The 17,094-nt window shown below is 41.8% G+C and overlaps 1 protein-coding gene across 3 annotated transcripts in view; it reads right to left on the bottom strand.

Annotated features, from left to right (window-relative positions):
- Window positions 1-17,094, bottom strand: part of COL4A2 (collagen type IV alpha 2 chain) — a 152,474-nt gene that overhangs the window by 8,206 nt on the left and 127,174 nt on the right. For 2 of the 3 annotated variants that reach the window (XM_067293899.1, XM_067293893.1), the window contains exons 29-42: window positions 16,775-16,996; window positions 12,512-12,673; window positions 11,694-11,864; window positions 10,521-10,664; window positions 9,038-9,163; window positions 8,490-8,671; window positions 7,529-7,592; window positions 6,930-7,004; window positions 6,197-6,304; window positions 5,132-5,239; window positions 3,869-3,940; window positions 3,337-3,462; window positions 1,779-1,895; window positions 28-189 (exon numbers count right to left, since the gene is read on the bottom strand). In XM_067293899.1, coding sequence (XP_067150000.1) covers window positions 28-189; window positions 1,779-1,895; window positions 3,337-3,462; window positions 3,869-3,940; window positions 5,132-5,239; window positions 6,197-6,304; window positions 6,930-7,004; window positions 7,529-7,592; window positions 8,490-8,671; window positions 9,038-9,163; window positions 10,521-10,664; window positions 11,694-11,864; window positions 12,512-12,673; window positions 16,775-16,996 — 1,839 coding nt within the window. Of the gene's footprint in view, window positions 1-27; window positions 190-1,778; window positions 1,896-1,921; window positions 2,914-3,336; window positions 3,463-3,868; window positions 3,941-5,131; window positions 5,240-6,196; window positions 6,305-6,929; window positions 7,005-7,528; window positions 7,593-8,489; window positions 8,672-9,037; window positions 9,164-10,520; window positions 10,665-11,693; window positions 11,865-12,511; window positions 12,674-16,774; window positions 16,997-17,094 lie in introns of those variants that run through there. The other variant, XM_067293906.1, reaches the window with a different exon arrangement.

Genomic DNA, 17,094 nt, shown 5'->3' with positions numbered 1-17,094 from the left:
CAGATGACCAGCCTTCCCCACCCTTACCTTTTGGTCCTGGGTACCCTGAAATCCCCAGTCTTCCTGCTGGTCCAGGATCACCTCTAATTCCTTTTGGGCCAATTTGTCCACTCACACCTGCTTGTCCACTTTCTCCTTTGCTTCCTGGTGGAGACGGTATCCCAGGCTGCCCCTGTAGTCCTGGGTAGCCTGTTTAGAGCACATTGGGATTATAATCTGATTATACTGCCTTAAAACCTGGACATATGGAGAACTAACAGTGCTTTCTAATTGTACCCTGTCAGGTTTTATTTCCTTAATTTAAGCAGGGAGCTAATGCTTAGTGCCTCAATAGACTCATTCAGCACTCCTACTACTCCTGCTATTAGCCTGGCATGCTCTTCTGCTGCAGTGGCAGAGGAATTAGAGCTAAATCCCATAAAGCATGGTGTCATCTAAAGCCAGACTCCAGCAGAACTGAGGTGTCTACTGAGATACAGCCTTTGAGGAGCTGCTCTTCCCCAGCAAATGCCCCACTTCACTAAGTGCCTCCCTGTGGGGTCCTAAATTCTCCAAATAAATAACTGGAGGGAAACCAGACAGCACTGAGGTACCTGACTCAGTGCCTGGTGGTAAATAAGGTTAGGACCTACTGTTCCACTTCAGTGCTTCAGTTGAACATCTGGCTACAAATAAGTATCTCATTCTGTCTTGAAATTATGGTAACAGCATTTTTTTCTGGAATTACCTATTGCCTGAAGCTAAACCTGGCAGCTTTTTGTTCAGTTACCACCTCTGCCTGATGCAAGATGTAGATTTGAACCTTGTTTCCAAGGAGAGAGGGACTTACTAACTAAGGTTTGGAGTGCAGCATCTGCCACTCTGCCTGTTAAAGTTGGATCACATGTGGATAAGAACGTGAGAAGCAGTGGGCCAAGTAAGAGAGCACCATGTCTATCTCAGCATTTCAGCTGGGAGATGGTGTTCTGGTGCTTACTCTCCTGACTGCTTCTATTTTTATTTTTTTTTAACCCAATGACAGTCTGGGAAGTGGGAAGCAGTATCCAAAGTTAGGCTAACTAACATTCTCTTTGCATTTGAAAACCTAGGTATTTTCTTGGTTTCATGGCTAGTTTACCCATTTAAGTTTTTGCTGAGTTTACATTAAAACTTCCATATGTCATACAAAGGTGACACTGGGACACCTGTAACTTCTGCTACAAGTGCTTCACTGTGGCACTAAAGTTTGAAATAATTGTGCAGTCCAGCAAACAACAGGTATATCAGCTTCCAAATATACAGAGCCACAGACTGGTTGTCTCGAGTATACGAGAGAAGCAGGCTCATGCATGGACTTTTAGAAGGAAGAAGAGCTAATGCTTTCCCACATAATATAGTTTGCCTAATAATTTTGTGTAGGAAAAATTGGTGAATGATTAAGATAACATTCCTAGGCTTGCAAGTGTGCAACCAATCTGAGATTTTAAAGTATTAAGCTAGCATAATGCTTCTGAAAGTTGTTAGAAAAAATTGGATCATTAAATCCGTTATTTGAATGAAAACCAAACCCTTTCAAGACAACCCAGAGGAACTGCCTTTTGCATTGGATAGTTTTATCCCTATTTGATATACCATGAGTTTTCTCTAAAGCTTATTCATGGAGTATCGAGACATGTACTTTTGTGTTACCTTTAATAGGGATGCTTTACTGAATCAAGATGAAAATCACAGTGATTGCTGTTGCCTTACACTGTAATTAACCTTCTATTGTTGTCTGAGGGGCACAAGGCATGAATTACCTGGCACTCCGTCTAGACCTGGAGAACCTTTATCACCAGGATATCCTGATATATTTGAAATCCCAGGAAGCCCTGGAAATCCGTCCTGCCCTGGAACGCCAAAGGGTCCTTGTGTTCCTGAAAGGAAGAGAATAAATAATCAGCACTGCAGGGAAAATGCACAGCTGCAATTATACAGACTCAACTTATACTAAGTATGAAGAGTAGGATTTTCAAAATAAAAAACACCTGCAGCTCCTACTGATTTTTGTTTTATTTTTTCAGACTATGTTGCACAGTTTTTTTTATAAAAAACAAAAAATTAGATCTGCTCCGAAGCTCTATGGATAGCTAATTACATCTTACTGTGGTAATAATCTTGTGCCTCCAGGCAAAATATTTTTTCAAGGTAAAATATATTCTCAAAATATCCTAGGTACATGAAGCAGAACACAAAGCAGCTTTGCACTTCTGTGTCCTATGGTGTCAGGGATCACAGACCCTTAGGTTTTTTTGGTTCAACTAAAACCAAATAATCTGAATCCAAGGAAATTCTCTCTAGACGAAAATTGTTAATCAGCCCACCAATGACAAATTATCCTTTTGAATGGAAGACTGATGCAAGTTGTCAGGAAACCACAAAACCCCTTTTGGCTAGTCAATATTTTAATAAAAATTTATAAATATTAAATCCTGACAAACAAACATGAGTGAAATAAGCCAAATAGCTGCTTCTTCCAGGACTTGGCAGTAAATCTCGAGTGGTGTTTGAGAAGACACAGCATGTTAGTAATAACAAAGCATAATACAAATAAACAGGAATAAGCCACTGAAGAAAGCAGGCAGAAGCAGTATGGTTTCATGCATATGCCAGTCCTTATTCCTTTCAGAGCCAAAATGTTGGAAAACTTTAAAAAAAAAAAACTGCAGTCAGTTGATTCATCCATAACGCCAGCCTGGTGATTCCCTGATGGGAGAAGAACAGCCAGTGGCGAGCGTCGCTGGGACAGTCGCTGCTGCAGCAAGTGGGGCTGAGCGGGAAAGCTGTGTGGTTGCGCAGCACGGGAGGTGACAGCAGGAGCAAAGGGCTGTGTGTGAGGACAGCGCTCAGGGGAGATCACAGCTACAATCACGCGGTGATGGACAGAGAGGCTTTCTGAAGAAAGATAAACAGGGAAGGACTTGCAACAAAAAGGGGGAAAAAAACCCCCATAAGCACTGATGTAACTGGAGCCTCTTTACGCACTTAGAATAGTGTGTGAGCTGGTGGCCGGGAGCAGCTTCCGGCCTTTGCAGGGCGCTGAGCTCGGTGGGCGCTGCAAGGTGCCGCTGCTCCGGGGGGGGCCCCAGCCTCACGTGGAGGGGGCGGCTTGTGCAGCATTTAGCAACACACGTCTCCCCCTCTGAGCAAGGGCTGCCTGAGCCCTGGCAATAAGGCCAAATAATGACCGTCCCCACGTCGGGCACTGCTCCTAGAGTCGTCCTACACAGCTGTCTGTACTATATTGCATTTCATGAGATTTTGCACACCCACAGCTGAAATGAGGAATAAGCAAATCCCATTCTCCAGAGCACGAACCTGGAACACCTCTGTCTCCCTTTTGGCCCGGAGGTCCTCGGCTGCCTTCAACTCTGCTTGATTCTCCTGCCTCCCCTTTGTCACCAACAATACCTTGGAAACCTGCAGTGCCGTAGTCATCTGGACCTGTTGTGGAGTTGTTTACAATTAAGCAAAAAGCTGAAAGGTTTCTGGGTGTGATAATATCTCAACATGCCAATGCACATGTACAGAGAATGCTGTTTTACTAAATACATAAGCCTGTAATGGAAAAAAATTAACGGTCTTAATGCTTTCACTTTACAAGAGCAAAGGAATTATGATTTGAAGTTGTGGTCTAAGTCATCTGTGTTGCAGTATGTAAAATATATTTAGTTGTTTGCCAGATCCCACAATAACAAGACAAATTCCACCAGGGCCTGATCAGCACACTGGGCTTTGCATTGACACAGTTAAGAAAGCTACGTTGCAAAGATCTCACACATCAAACTTGCAGCGTAATAGCCAACACAATAAAGTGCCTGTAAACAGGCCGAATAAAATTCTCACTTACCTGGTGATCCTGGTAAGCCCTTAGTACCTGGTAAACCATGTAATCCACTAATTCCTCTTGAGCCAGGTGAACCTGTTTAAACATTACACTCAAGATTATTTTAATAGTATGTATAAGACTGTACATATTCTTTGGCAAAAAATTGAAGTGCTTGATTAAATACAATTCTGTGTCAAAATCTTTTATATTACATGCAAATGAATTCATTACAATAAGCTTATTAAACAAATACACTCACTCCATATTTTTTGACAAAGTTTAGTATTATCTAATAAACTAACTATGAGATTTTTTTTAAAAAAATCTCTGATCTGTCTGGTAACAATCTGCTCTTCTACTCTTGCTACCACAATTTTGTTAATACCATAGTTTTCCAAAAACCTCAAACCAAGACAATTATGGCATAATTGTACACTCTTAAATGTGATTATAAAGCTGCTGTTACAAGTAAAAATTATCCCATCTGTTTGTACCTGTCTAAGAGTTAAGCATGATGTTTAAGCTAGACAGGTATCTCTGTAATCAATGGACAGAGCTACATAGCTCTGGGGGACAATTCAACCTGCACAAACATAAGTGTCTGTCCCTCTCTTCACTGTCTATAAAGGCAGCTTTCATGACCATATTAGCTTAGATTTCATGCAGATTCAGATAGACGAAACTCACTAAAAACAGGGCAATTTCTGGCTATCCTATAGACAAAAACCTGCTTACTTTCAGGTATTAAGGGATCAGACCAAAGAGATTCTGTAACCTGTGACATAAACAGTTTCGTTTTCAAATATTGCCTATATTTTGATAGCAGAATTATGTTTGAGTCATAAGTCACCTTTCCAACTACACATGTTGGATCAGTTAACTGTTTTTGGTGATGATGTAGGACAATTATATTGTTTGCTATCTAATGCCACATTCTAATATTCTAATACTGTATATCACCACTCTTGCTGCATTTTAAATAATCTTATGGGGTTTTTTAGCTGTCATGAAAAATGAAAATATTTACTGGAAGTTACTTTCTTGGTTGAGAGGTCACAATCACTTAATGTGAACCCCCTTACATTCCAGTCCTTCAGGGCACATAAATCACAGTGTAACCACACAGGTCTTCATTAAAGCATCTGAACTTCACGAGTAATGAATGCTTATTACAGGGAGCTACGTCACCCTGAACTGCAAAAAGACCCCTTTCTTCTTCATCCCTAAGGAACCACAGCATGCGCTCACAGTGAAATGACCGAGTAGCTAGAGTGGTACATATACCTGCTTGTCCGGGTAAGCCAGGCCAGCCAGGAATTCCCTTTACACCTTGGAAGCCGGGAGTCCCGGGGCTTCCTTGCTGCCCTGGTGGGCCGACCAGTCCTGGCAAACCTATACAGCAATTATAAAATATTGCTCATGAGTGTCCTTAAAACATGACAGCCTAAAATGCTGACTTGTGCTATCGTTGTTCTCACAGGTAGTGAAATGAAGGCTTTTTACGCTGAAGTTGTTGTACGAAATGACACCATTCATCCAAATGTAACAAAACTCAGGAAAGAAAAGGTAGGAGGGACAAAGTATGCAAAACAATTAATTAAAATTTCATGTCTCTGATAACCTGAGAAATATAGCGGGCTTCTCTTATTAAAACAATCATTTTACTACCATTTGCACTTACAATAAGTAATTTCATTTGCGTGCGCCTCAGTTTCCCCTTCTGCCCAATCTGTTTAGTCTTTCAGAATGGAAAGCTGATCCGACTAGGTTTGTTCTCAGGGAGGTACCTACCAAAACTGCTCCAATCTATCTCAGCTGGAGTTTCTAAGCCCTATATGACAAACATGTGGAACAGCTGGTCTGAGAGAGCATTTTCATGCTCTTCCTACAACAAGATATGTTTTTAAGCTACAAGTTCATGATCCAGAGCAGAACCTGGCTTCTGTTTCCCTAAATTCTTGTACAGTCAGCCAATTAAACTGGCTTCATAACTGGGTCCTGTGGGATATTTTATTTCATTTATGTTGGAAAAGAGCATTGAAATGCCCACTTCCTTATAGTATTGAAATAGCATTAGAATACTTGAGTATGCCAGCAATACAACACTTTGACTAGACACATGACCACTATAAAAAAGGAAAAAACAGTATGATCAGGGTTCATCTTTTGAAATTTCCTCCTAATAAGTTCTCTTGGCGGTTCCACATCTTTTTTACTGCTCTTTATCAATTTACAGAATGATCAGTATTTTAAAAACTTAATGACTTTCTTTTCAGGGAAGACAGTATTTTTTCTTTCTCTTCTTAACCAGTTTTACTCTTAGGAGTGTTAAAAGGAAGAATATTTTACCTTCCTGTCCCACAGAGCCAGGGATACCCTGGATGCCCTTGAGGCCTTCAATTCCTGGGAAACCAGGCTCGCCCCCTTCTCCTTTTTGTCCTGTGCCTCCTCTTAAGCCTGCAACAATATAAAAACCATATATCCTCTCAATAATTTCTATATGACCCGAAGCTAACAAGCGTAACATCAGTTGCCTACTGAATGGGTCCTGGTCTTGCTGCGCAAAGAAATTCTTCTTATTCAGTGTGCTTGTATAGCCTGGGAGAACAAATAATCTTCCATAGCATGTTAGCCAATCTGTCATTAAATTTGTTTTAAAAAGTACTCCCCACATTATGTGGAAAATGGCAGTGTTATTAAAGTGTGCTGGTTGTGCTGGGATAGCTCCAATTTTAAACCACTACCTAACCAATTCAATCCAAAAACGACCTGACTTGGCCATCCTATCTTACATAATTATGGCCTGATATTGCTCCTTTTGTCATCGATGGCAAAACGTTATATGAAAATGTTTTACTAGAGTTGCATGTGATTGATGTTTACTGCCATACCTGCACTTTCAGTTTAAGAGGTAAACATAGCACATATTCATTTCAATAAAGAAAAGATACATCTCTTCAGGAGCCGTCATGAGAACATAGCTTCTGCAGCCGTCAAAAGCACGTGCTAAACTCTCTGTCTTTGCCTCTGTGGACTTTTATATATGAAAATAATACACCCAGAGTAACTGTGAAATTAATACCTGTTAAGCCTGGCACACCAACTTCCCCTTTAAGTCCTGGCATTCCTGGTAAGTTTACGGTTTCTCCTGGCTCACCTATTTCAAGGAAAAATTAACAAACGAGTGGTAAAGCTTTAATTCAAATAAATAATTCCTGTTATTTTGAATAAGTTGCAGCTTTCAAGGCAAAGTTCACTGATCATTATCTTTCTAGAAAAAAGTGATAAAATTAAAAAAGAAGGAGAAGTTAAAGAAAGGAAAACATAAAGTCTTTAGAACAGATCCTCCTCCCACCCCACCCCGGGATGGACTTATTCAGGGGCAATACATGTTGCATGAAATTAACAATATTAACCTTTTCACAAATGTCCACATTTACTATATTATGCTGTAAGACTATATTATGCTTTAAGACTGTCTTAACAGTCTTACAGTGTGATATACTCACTTACCACAGTCTTAGAGTATGACATACTTAAGAGTCTTAGGGTATGATATACTCATTTACTATATCATACTCTAAGACTGTTTTAAGACTCTCTAAGACTCTTAAGAACTTAACGGTGTGAATTTGTTGATTAACAAATACAAAGAAAGCTTAGACAAGAGAACAAACTCACCTATTTCACCATGTGAGCCAGTAGTACCAAAATGGCCTGAAATTCCTGGAATACCCTTTTCTCCCTATTGTATGATGAAAGACAGACAAAAGTTTATGAAAATGAAGATTTGTTCAGCCTTCCAAGCAGCACAGTTTGGAAATATTAAAGAAGTTCATTGTATTTATTATTTCTGAGTTTCTGTAGTACTTAATTTCAGCCATTTGGCTAAAATTAGTTAAACCAAACCAACGCAAACCAGGTGATAAGTTGTGCTGGCAAACAGTTAAATTTGAAATTGGGAACATTATATTACGCATATATAGTAGTGCCAGTTTTGAATCCTGCAGCCCTCAGTTAGGAAAAAGTCCCATTGCAATCTAGAGGCAAACATACCTGAGAAAGGAATGCAGTTTTTGAGTCTGTTAAATAAAAGGTATGTGTGAGTCTGTTGTTAGGCCTTTTGCAAGGCTCTTTTTCTTTTTTAATGTGACTTATTTTGCTGTCACACTAAATCTTGGTGAATTGCTCAGATTCTTAGACTTTGTATTCTTAGGACGAGTAACAGTGAGTGAGTAATTTATAGCTGTGGCACAATCAGTCTTGAGAGAAAGGGAAGAGTAAGCCTAGTGTTGAGAATGATTTTTACCAGCAGCTATGGTAACAGTACCAAGGAGCTAGAAGGAAGATCTGGGTCCTCATCAGCTAAAAGCTGGTGTCTGGAATTTGGATAATGTCTCCCAATGAGAAAAGTAAGGTAAAGATTCTTAGGAGTGCTCAATGAACAGTGGAAAGATCAAAGGAAAATATTTTATCCAGAGGATGCCTTATACCTTTGGCCCCTTTACTCAGTTTTTATTGTATTTGTTACCTTTGTACTTTAGCTGCCAGGCAGAGTTTTAAAGGTGTGAGAGATGCTCACTAAGCTTTTGCTGAACGCCAGCAAAAGGACACTGTTACTCCCTCTCGGACATTAACTAACCCTGCCTCCTGTGCTCCCAGGGAAGCCTCTGATGCCAGGAGAGCCAGCTGGACCAGGATACCCCTTCAGACCTGTGAGTCCTTTAGCACCGATGTCCCCTTTCACCCCAGCTACATAACTGGGATGCCCGGGGGAGCCGGGAGTTCCCGTCTTCCCAGGGAGGCCGGGCATTCCTTTACTACCTGCGGAGGCGGAAAAAGAAAAATGACTTAAAATATAAAAGCAGGGAAGGCTGATATGCCGTTCTCTGTATGCAAAAGTTATGCCGTGCTGGTGGCCTTCTCTAAGCACAGAGAGAAGGCACCGCAACGCTCTAGTATAAAAAGGCAGTGCACACAATAGCGTAAATACAGAAAAGATTTCACTGGGGGTGGCTGTCTGGGAAACTCAGCCAGGAGCTCAGCTTTTATTATCAGGGAGTTTTTTGGGTGGGCAGCAGCACAGTGGTACAATGAGTGAAGAATATTTAAAATGGTAACAGACACAAGTATTTAGACACCGATCAACAACCCTGAATGCGCTTGCTTTATTTTGCTCCGACCACTGACCTTTCAAGCCAAAGAATCCCTTTGTGCCAATTTCTCCAACTTCTCCTTTTTCACCTTTAACTTCCTTCAGCATGCCAGGCTTAAGCTCTGGGGGTTCTCCTGGGGGGCCTTGATCTCCACGGTCACCTCAAGGGAAAAAGACAACCAGATTTACAAAAACTAGTTGGGTGCACCATGCTGGAAAAAGAGCGAACAGAAGAGCAAACTTAGCAAAAAGTCTTGGGGTTAATGGAAGCTATGGAAAACCTGCTTGTACAAAAAGGGACCTGTATCAATACAACATGTCAGCAGAACAGTTAAGCGCAAAAAATGAAAAATGAAAAAAAAAGAAAGTTAAAAAGAAAAGAAAATTGAGTTAAACTGTTGTACATACAATTCTGGGGAGCTGAACCCAGGCTCCTCTCTGATAGATAATTTACCTCTCAGCAGATCAGTTAGGTATCATGTGATTATAAAAGCCAAAAAGCACACTGGAGAAAGCACAGAAAAGTAGGTTAGTTCCTGTGAAAGGGAAACTCTCAAGTCAAAGAGGGCTTTAGCAGACAGGCTTGGGCAGAACAGTGTTTGGATTTGTAAAAAGCTATTTGTTTTGTTCCTCTTCTTTCTTTGGAGATTACCAGTGACACCCGTAAATATCCTGAAGAAAGAACCCAAATAGACTGCGTGTCTGTCTCTTTGTGCAGGAGACAGGCCACCCATCTAGGCTTGTCTCCTATGATTATATATTGTCCTATAATACACCATAAAATCTTTTCTTCACTAAGTTAGGTTTTTTGACTTGAGGTGCCTAAAAGTGATATAAGTTAACCTGCATTTAGCTAGCAGCGTGCTGTTTTCTTAGTTGCATTTTGCTCAGGTATCCACTGAATTACCGGGAGCACTGCTTTGCAGCCTTTGAATTTCAGGCCAGTTTTTCTTAAGTATCTATCTCTAGGTCCCCAGAATGAACATTTTGGCCTTGTGACAAAAAGTGGATTTAAAGATATTTCTATGCAAGGAAAAGGGGACTGAGTTACAGTGTTAATTTCATTTTAAATGCTATGTTTCTGAATCCTGTCTACTTACTTGCATGGTTTTCTGAATATTTCAGTGCCGTGCCTTTGATCTTTGTTACACATTTTTAGGTGCCTTCACAGTGCAACTGATGCAAAATCTAAGTACTTTCCCCCAAATCACCTCATCTTTTCTGGCAAAAAGCTCCGTTAAGTGCTGCATGTGCCTAGCGGTGCCGCTATCTGAACTCAGTCGAACAGCAAGGTGTCTGACCCCAAACTAAGCATGTTATATATTTGCAGACAACCAACCTCTCCTTGAGCCTAAAATCCAGGCCTCTCAGACTGAGGCCCATGTGTGAAGTAGATGATGGAGGAATTTCTGAGCTAAATTTACCATGTCAAAAATGTGTCCTCTTTATCTTTGTATCCTTGTAAAATAGTTCTTCATATGTGAAAAGCAAACACCGGTAACACCCTTAAGTAAATACCTTTAAAGCCTTGTGCGCCCTGTGCACCTTTATCACCCTGCGAGCCAAACAAGCCAAATTCTCCTTTGATTCCTTTGATTCCTGGTCTGCCTTTTAGGCCCGTCATGCCTTTGAAGCCATCGACGCCGGGCGAACCCCTCAAGCCTTTGAAGAAGAAAGCGGAAGAAAATTGTTGCATCACTCAAACAGATTTCTGTGGACTAAGTAAATGTGAGCTAAGAACGCAGGACTAAAACTATATGAAAAGGGCAGCGCTGCAGGGCTTGGTTTTGGTGCCTTGCTGCATAGGGGAATCTGCAGCTCCAAATTAGGCACTCGAGTTCTCTGCTTCCCCAGAAGGGAAGTCTGTGGACATGGCAAGAACTAAAGGGCTGTATCTGAAATACCAGTTCAACCCCTCCTCTAGAGATGAGCTAGTACCTAGTTCCACTCCAGTCATCTCCTCTTTTTGAAACAAGAGGTGCTATTTTACCTGGGACATTCTAACTACAGATCTTCATTCGTCTCAAACGAGAAATGACCAAAACTCCAGAGTAATCCCAGGCAGAAAGTCTTAGCTGAGTCTGATCTCCCCAACGGATGAAATTGCCGCATGCGTTTTAGGCATGCACCTCCCCTTTCTGTTTCAGTCGCTTCCACGTAGAGCTGAATTCTGCTGAAACTCTCCGTGTGGCGCAGACACCTTGCATTATACGTAGCACTTTTGTAGCTGGCAAGTGAGAATCTCACCTTCTTTGTATAAAAGATTAGTATTCTGGTAAAATTCACCGTTAAGGTCCTGTGTCTGTAGATGGCATTGCTCAGCATATGACTTGCCAACCTTCAAAAATTTTAAAGCAAGGGTTTGGGGAAACATCTCTCTTAATTCCACTGAGAGTCAGTGGGCCTTGGACAAGGGAAAGACTTTTGGAGACAGCAAATAGTAAATACAATCTATTTTCAAAAGGAGAAATAAAACTGCCATTGCCCTTCTAGACAGGGCTATGTGTCACAAGCTAGCTTTTAGGCAAGCATAACACAGGGGGAAACAGTAACAGTGATTTTGAAATATATTTGGCCTGTGACCATAATTCTACTGTTTTAACAGAGTTACCCCAGCAGCAAATGTGTCCTGTTAATCTCAGAATAGCTTCGAGCAATATATATTTTTTAATATAGCTGCTAAGAGCTTACCTTTTTCACCTGGAAAGCCATCCATTCCACTTATGCCAGGGGGACCAGTCACACCAGGTATGCCCTGTAATCCTGGGTAACCTGTTTCACCTTTGTCACCAGACAGACCTTTCAGGCCCACGGGACCAGGAAAACCTCTTTCACCGTCTTCCCCCCTAGCCCCAGGTGGACCTGCAACGTGAATGTGGGAAAAGGGAGATGAAAAGCATTCTGAAATACATGACTACTTCATACAAGGTAGCTAGACAGATTGAAAACTGCTACCATACCACATTGAAGGTGAGGTGGAGGGATTAGGATTTTTTTCAGCAAACAACTGCAGAAATGATTATGAAGAAAAAGCAGCTAATCAATTATAAAAACATTTTCTTAGATAAAGTACAATCTTGGTGCTACAAAGCAGATCACTTCTTCTCAGAGGACAATTGCAAACCAGCCTCGTTTGCAGTTGCTCTGTCAGTCTGGTTCTATACCCTCTTCTAACTTTTCCCTCCCCATCCTCTTTAATTTAAGTCCTTTTTCCATGATGCAATTCCCATTTTCGCAGCTCTGTTCTCCCAGCCTGTTACCAGAAAGCTCTGACCTGGCCTGGCAGATGGCTCTAAAAGGAAAAGCAGCAGCCCTGACAGTGAGGACCATCGTCACTCCCACCGGTATCTGCGACATCAGCATAATTCACAATCACTGTCCATGAGTGCCTGCATTATTACTGTCATTTTGCTGATTGGGAATTAAAGCATGGCATGTACCACAATCCCAAGATTATGGTTGCCCAGGCATAGGAGGAGAAGTGATATAGGACAGCAGTAATTGCTCACCGACTGGTCCTTGTGGACCAGGCCCACCGTCTTGCCCGGGATTTCCTGGTGCCCCTGGGAATCCATGCGTTCCTGGTCTTCCTGGCAAACCGACCAAACCAGGGAGACCTTGGGGCCCCGGGTCACCTTTGGGTCCTGGCAAACCTGGATTACCATCCGATCCTAAAATACCAGAATCATGCATTAGAGAGCATAAATATCCAGAGAGCTGGTTATTATATATTACTTCGCTAAGCTGGTGTGTATGCACTGTTCTTTTAGAATACGTTTCTCCTCCAAATATTCAGTGAGTACAGGAAGATCAAATTAATAGACTGCTTATTAGTTCTTAAATAACTGACATTATCAGTACTAATCTCAATGTTTTCATCGGAAAGACTGACTAGGTCTGTCAAATGAATGGAAACAATTCAGCATCAGATAGACATAGGCAGAGCAGGTTTCTTCCATTTTTGACTCCAGTAATTCTGTAATTCCTGAACTCTCTCTTTATCTCTTTATATATCTTTGTAAGAGTTAAATAAGACAGCTGACAGAACTACAGAAATAATGCTCTAAATGTTTTCTGAAATGTGGTAGGCAGAAATGGGAAAATTTAAGGCAGACAATGTGTTCTGGTTTTGTGTTATTGCTCAGAAATTTTCAGCTAATGTTGTTATAGGGCATTATTACAAGATTCATAAATATTCCTAGGCAAAACAGCCCTGGTCCTACAGTATTTAGTGCACTGGAAATTAACATCTTTACTAAATAAAAGCAACATGGGTGTCAAGTCCTTCAAGATTAAAAAAGTAATGCCTGCTTTGTATTCAGAATGGAGAAGCAGTAGTGTATGGGACTTCAAAAGTACATAGCACATAAAATGCAGGTCAAATAGGTCTCATTTCTTTCTTCAGCTCATATCAGTGTATGCCCATTGACTTGAATGTAGCTACATGTGCTTTACAACTGAGAGGAAAATCAGGTCACATCAAGTGAGTTTCCTCAATAATAGAATAAAGATTAGAGCTCTATTCTGAAGCACTAATGGAGCAGATGATATCAAGGAATCACTAGCTGCTTCATATAAAACTAAAATAAAAAATAAAAAAAAATCACTCATACAAAAAATTCATGTGCTTTTGGAGCTGTTTGGCCAGAACTGCAAAACACATCAAGAACAGACACGCTAATCACAGAATCACACAGAATCACAGAATGGTTGAGGTTGGAAGGGACCTCTGGAGATCATCTAGTCCAACCCCCCTGCTCAAGCAGGGTCACCTAGAGCACATTGCACAGGATTGCGTCCAGGTGGGTTTGGAATATCTCCAGAGAAGGAGACTCCACAACCTCTCGGCAACCTGCTCCAGTGCTCTGTCACCCTCACAGTGAAGAAGTTTTTCCTCATGTTCAGATGGAAGCGTCTGTGTTTCAGTTTGTGCCCGTTGCCTCATGTCCTGTCGCTGGGCACCACTGAAAAGAGTCTGGCCCCATCCTCTTGACACCCTCCCTTCAGATACTTGTACACATTGATAAGATCTCCTCTCAGCCTTCTCTTCTCCAGGCTAAACAGGCCCAGCTCTCTCAGCCTTTCCTCCTAAGAGAGATGCTCCAGTCCCCTAATCATCTTTGTAGCCCTTCGCTGGACTTGCTCCAGTAGTGCCACATCCCTCTTGTACTGGGGAGCCCAGAACTGGACACAGGACTCCAGATGTGGCTTCACCAGGGCTGAGGAGAGGGGGAGGATCACCTCCCTCGGCCTGCTGGCAATGCTCTTCCTGATGCACCCCAGGATACCATTGGCCTTCTTGGCCACAAGGGCACATTGCTGCCTCAGGCTTAACTTGGTGTCCACCAGCACTCCCAGGTCCTTCTCCGCAGAGCTGCTTTCCAGCAGGTCAACCCCCAATCTGTACTGGTGCCGGGGGTTATTCCTCCCTAGGTGCAGGACCCTGCACTTGCCTTTGTTGAACTTCATGAGGTTCCTCTCCGCCCACCTCTCCAGCCTGTCCAGGTCTCTCTGAATGGCAGCACAGCCCTCTGGTGTATCGGCCACTCCTCCCAGTTTTGTATCGTCAACAAACTTGCTGAGGGTGCTCTCTGTCCCTTCATCCAGGTCATTGATGAAGAAGTTGAACAAGACTGGACCCAGGACTGACCCCTGGGGGACACCGCTAGCTACAGGCCTCCAACTAGACTCTGCACCGCTGATCACAACCCTCTGAGCTCTGCCATTCAGCCAGTTCTCAGTCCACCTCACTGTCCACTCATCTAGCTCACACTTCCTGAGCTGTTATGGGAAATGTTTTTTTTTCTTTTTTTTACGATAGATTAAGATATTTTTTCATTTGTTCATTTTTTACAACTTTTTCATTCTTTAAGTAGAGCAGTTTAAAGCAAAGATATGATGATGCAACTGCTCTTGCAGCGCTCTGGTTCTATGGATACAAATCCAAGTTTCACAGCCTATCTGCCACGTGGTTAAAAGCTTTCCAAAAAAGCTTACAGGAAGCAAAATAGAAGTCTAGATCCTTTGCTGGTGGTTTGGTTTGCTACAGTGGGACTAACCCTGATTTTGCACTACCTGAGCCAGCAGCAACAGTCCTTCACATGCAGGAAGAGTGAAGGCCACCAGGTCTGAGCTCAAAAAACAGTGAAGGGGAAAGGGAGAGGAGGGAAGCTGCTGCTTTCTACACTGAGGAGCACTTCTCTGTGATGAGGGGAGGAGGAGGGATGGGGAAGAGGATGGTGATGCCCTCATAGGAGAGTGCCACCGCATCAGGGAGTATGGAGCAGATGATGCAGGTTTTATCCGAAACAAGCTATGATTTCAAAGTCCAGTTTGACCAAATTTGTTCCAGTCCAGCCCAAGTGACTACCACAGCAGAAATATGTATTCAGGTTGGGAGGTTGGCAAGAAGAGATTTAGGGTCAGATTCTTATTTCAGACATGCAGGTAAGGCTTCTTCTCTTTGCTGTAACTATTTCTCATTGTTAGTTCTACAAAAATGCTTAGAAAGGAGGTACAAAATGATAGACTTTTTTCTTCTTTTCAGTCTATGTTTTATCTTGAATTTCTTCCCCTTTTCAGAAAACTGGTCTAGAAGCTTTAATGATGTTTTCTGCCTTTTTTCAAACTTAACACAGCTTACCACAATGCCACAGAGCTTCCTTCATTTCTTTTGTTCACTCTGTGGCTCTTGTGAAGGTGAAATCAGCTTTACTTGCTTCAAATCATTCATGAAAAATGACATGCTCTTCTTTTCTTTTTTTATTTGTATCGAAAATCATGGGAAGACTCTCTGAAATGAGTCCCTCTGATACACCTCCTTGCTTTGATTCACTGACATATTTACTATTCCTTCTTCACTTCTCACTTGCATCGCAACAGGGCAAGGCAGGATTCACAGTCCCAGTTTTAGTGCGTGTCCAATCGCTGCTGAAACTCCGTAGCAGAGGGTGCTTAACTCCCATATGTGCTATAGAAAATCTCTTATAAAAGTCAGAGACCTACAAAGTCAGATTTTGTAGAGCAACTATGATTTTCTTTGTCTTCTACAGAGACTTTAGCATGGTTTTTAAGCTCTGTAAAATAATGAAATAAAATGAACCCCAAAGTCATGAATAAATATAGAAAGTTATCTTTCACTTGTTCCTGAGTGCCCAAAGACTGATCAGGTAAAAGGATTCATGAACATTTTACTATAGGCTATATGTATAATATCCTATCATGCTAATTGGACCTGAGAGGACCTCAGTTAAAATTTACAAATTCTGCATTGGAGCAACCTGCTATTCTGCAAGGCCATATATTATCTGAACATTTTGGGGAGTGTGAAGTAAGCTCAGTATTATGCAATACATAAGTAAAATGTCAGAATAATGACCACACCAGTCTAGCAGTGTTACTCACGTTGTTACAAACCATTCCCTTAACTACAAAGGTAAAAATGAAGAATGCGTCTGAACACAACAAAGACGAGCAAAATCTTGTTCTTTGGTATCATGTTGTAGCTGATTTCACTCCATGCAGTGTGAAGTGCAGTGTTGGTCACAACCAATGGATCTCCAGAAGCTGTTTGGAGGAGCCAGGCATTTTGGTAACTACATAAGATACATCAGGAAGGGATGGGAGACCGTCTGGCACTGGGATTTAATGCTTAGATCACGAGTAGGTCTCATGCATCCTAACACAGACTCTTACAACTCCATATCACTGGTTTGGCTACATTTATACCTCAACTCTTAGTCAAATATTTCTTTACTTGAATTAGCAGTTACCTCTAATTCCTGGTACTCCTTGATCTCCTGGAGTGCCTTTCAATCCAGGAAAGCCAGGGAGTCCAGCATCCCCTCTGGAACCTGCTGCTGCTCCTAAAACTTCACCAGGAATGCCTTTCAATCCTGCCAATCCAGGAGTACCGGATTTTCCTGTAAGGCCTGGGTGCCCCTGTAGTCCAGGTAAACCATTTGGGCCCCTGTCTCCTCTGGGTCCCGTAAATCCTATAAATAAAACGGTGATTAGGCATCACAGTGTTCACTACAAACGCTGTAGTTCAAATCCCAGAAATGCCACCATAATACCAACTATTGTACATAGT

This window comes from Apteryx mantelli, chromosome 1, assembly GCF_036417845.1.
Source record: "Apteryx mantelli isolate bAptMan1 chromosome 1, bAptMan1.hap1, whole genome shotgun sequence".
Lineage (NCBI taxonomy): Eukaryota > Metazoa > Chordata > Aves > Apterygiformes > Apterygidae > Apteryx > Apteryx mantelli.
Note: the sequence above shows the minus strand (reverse complement) of the source record. Positions and strands in the feature narration are given on the sequence as shown.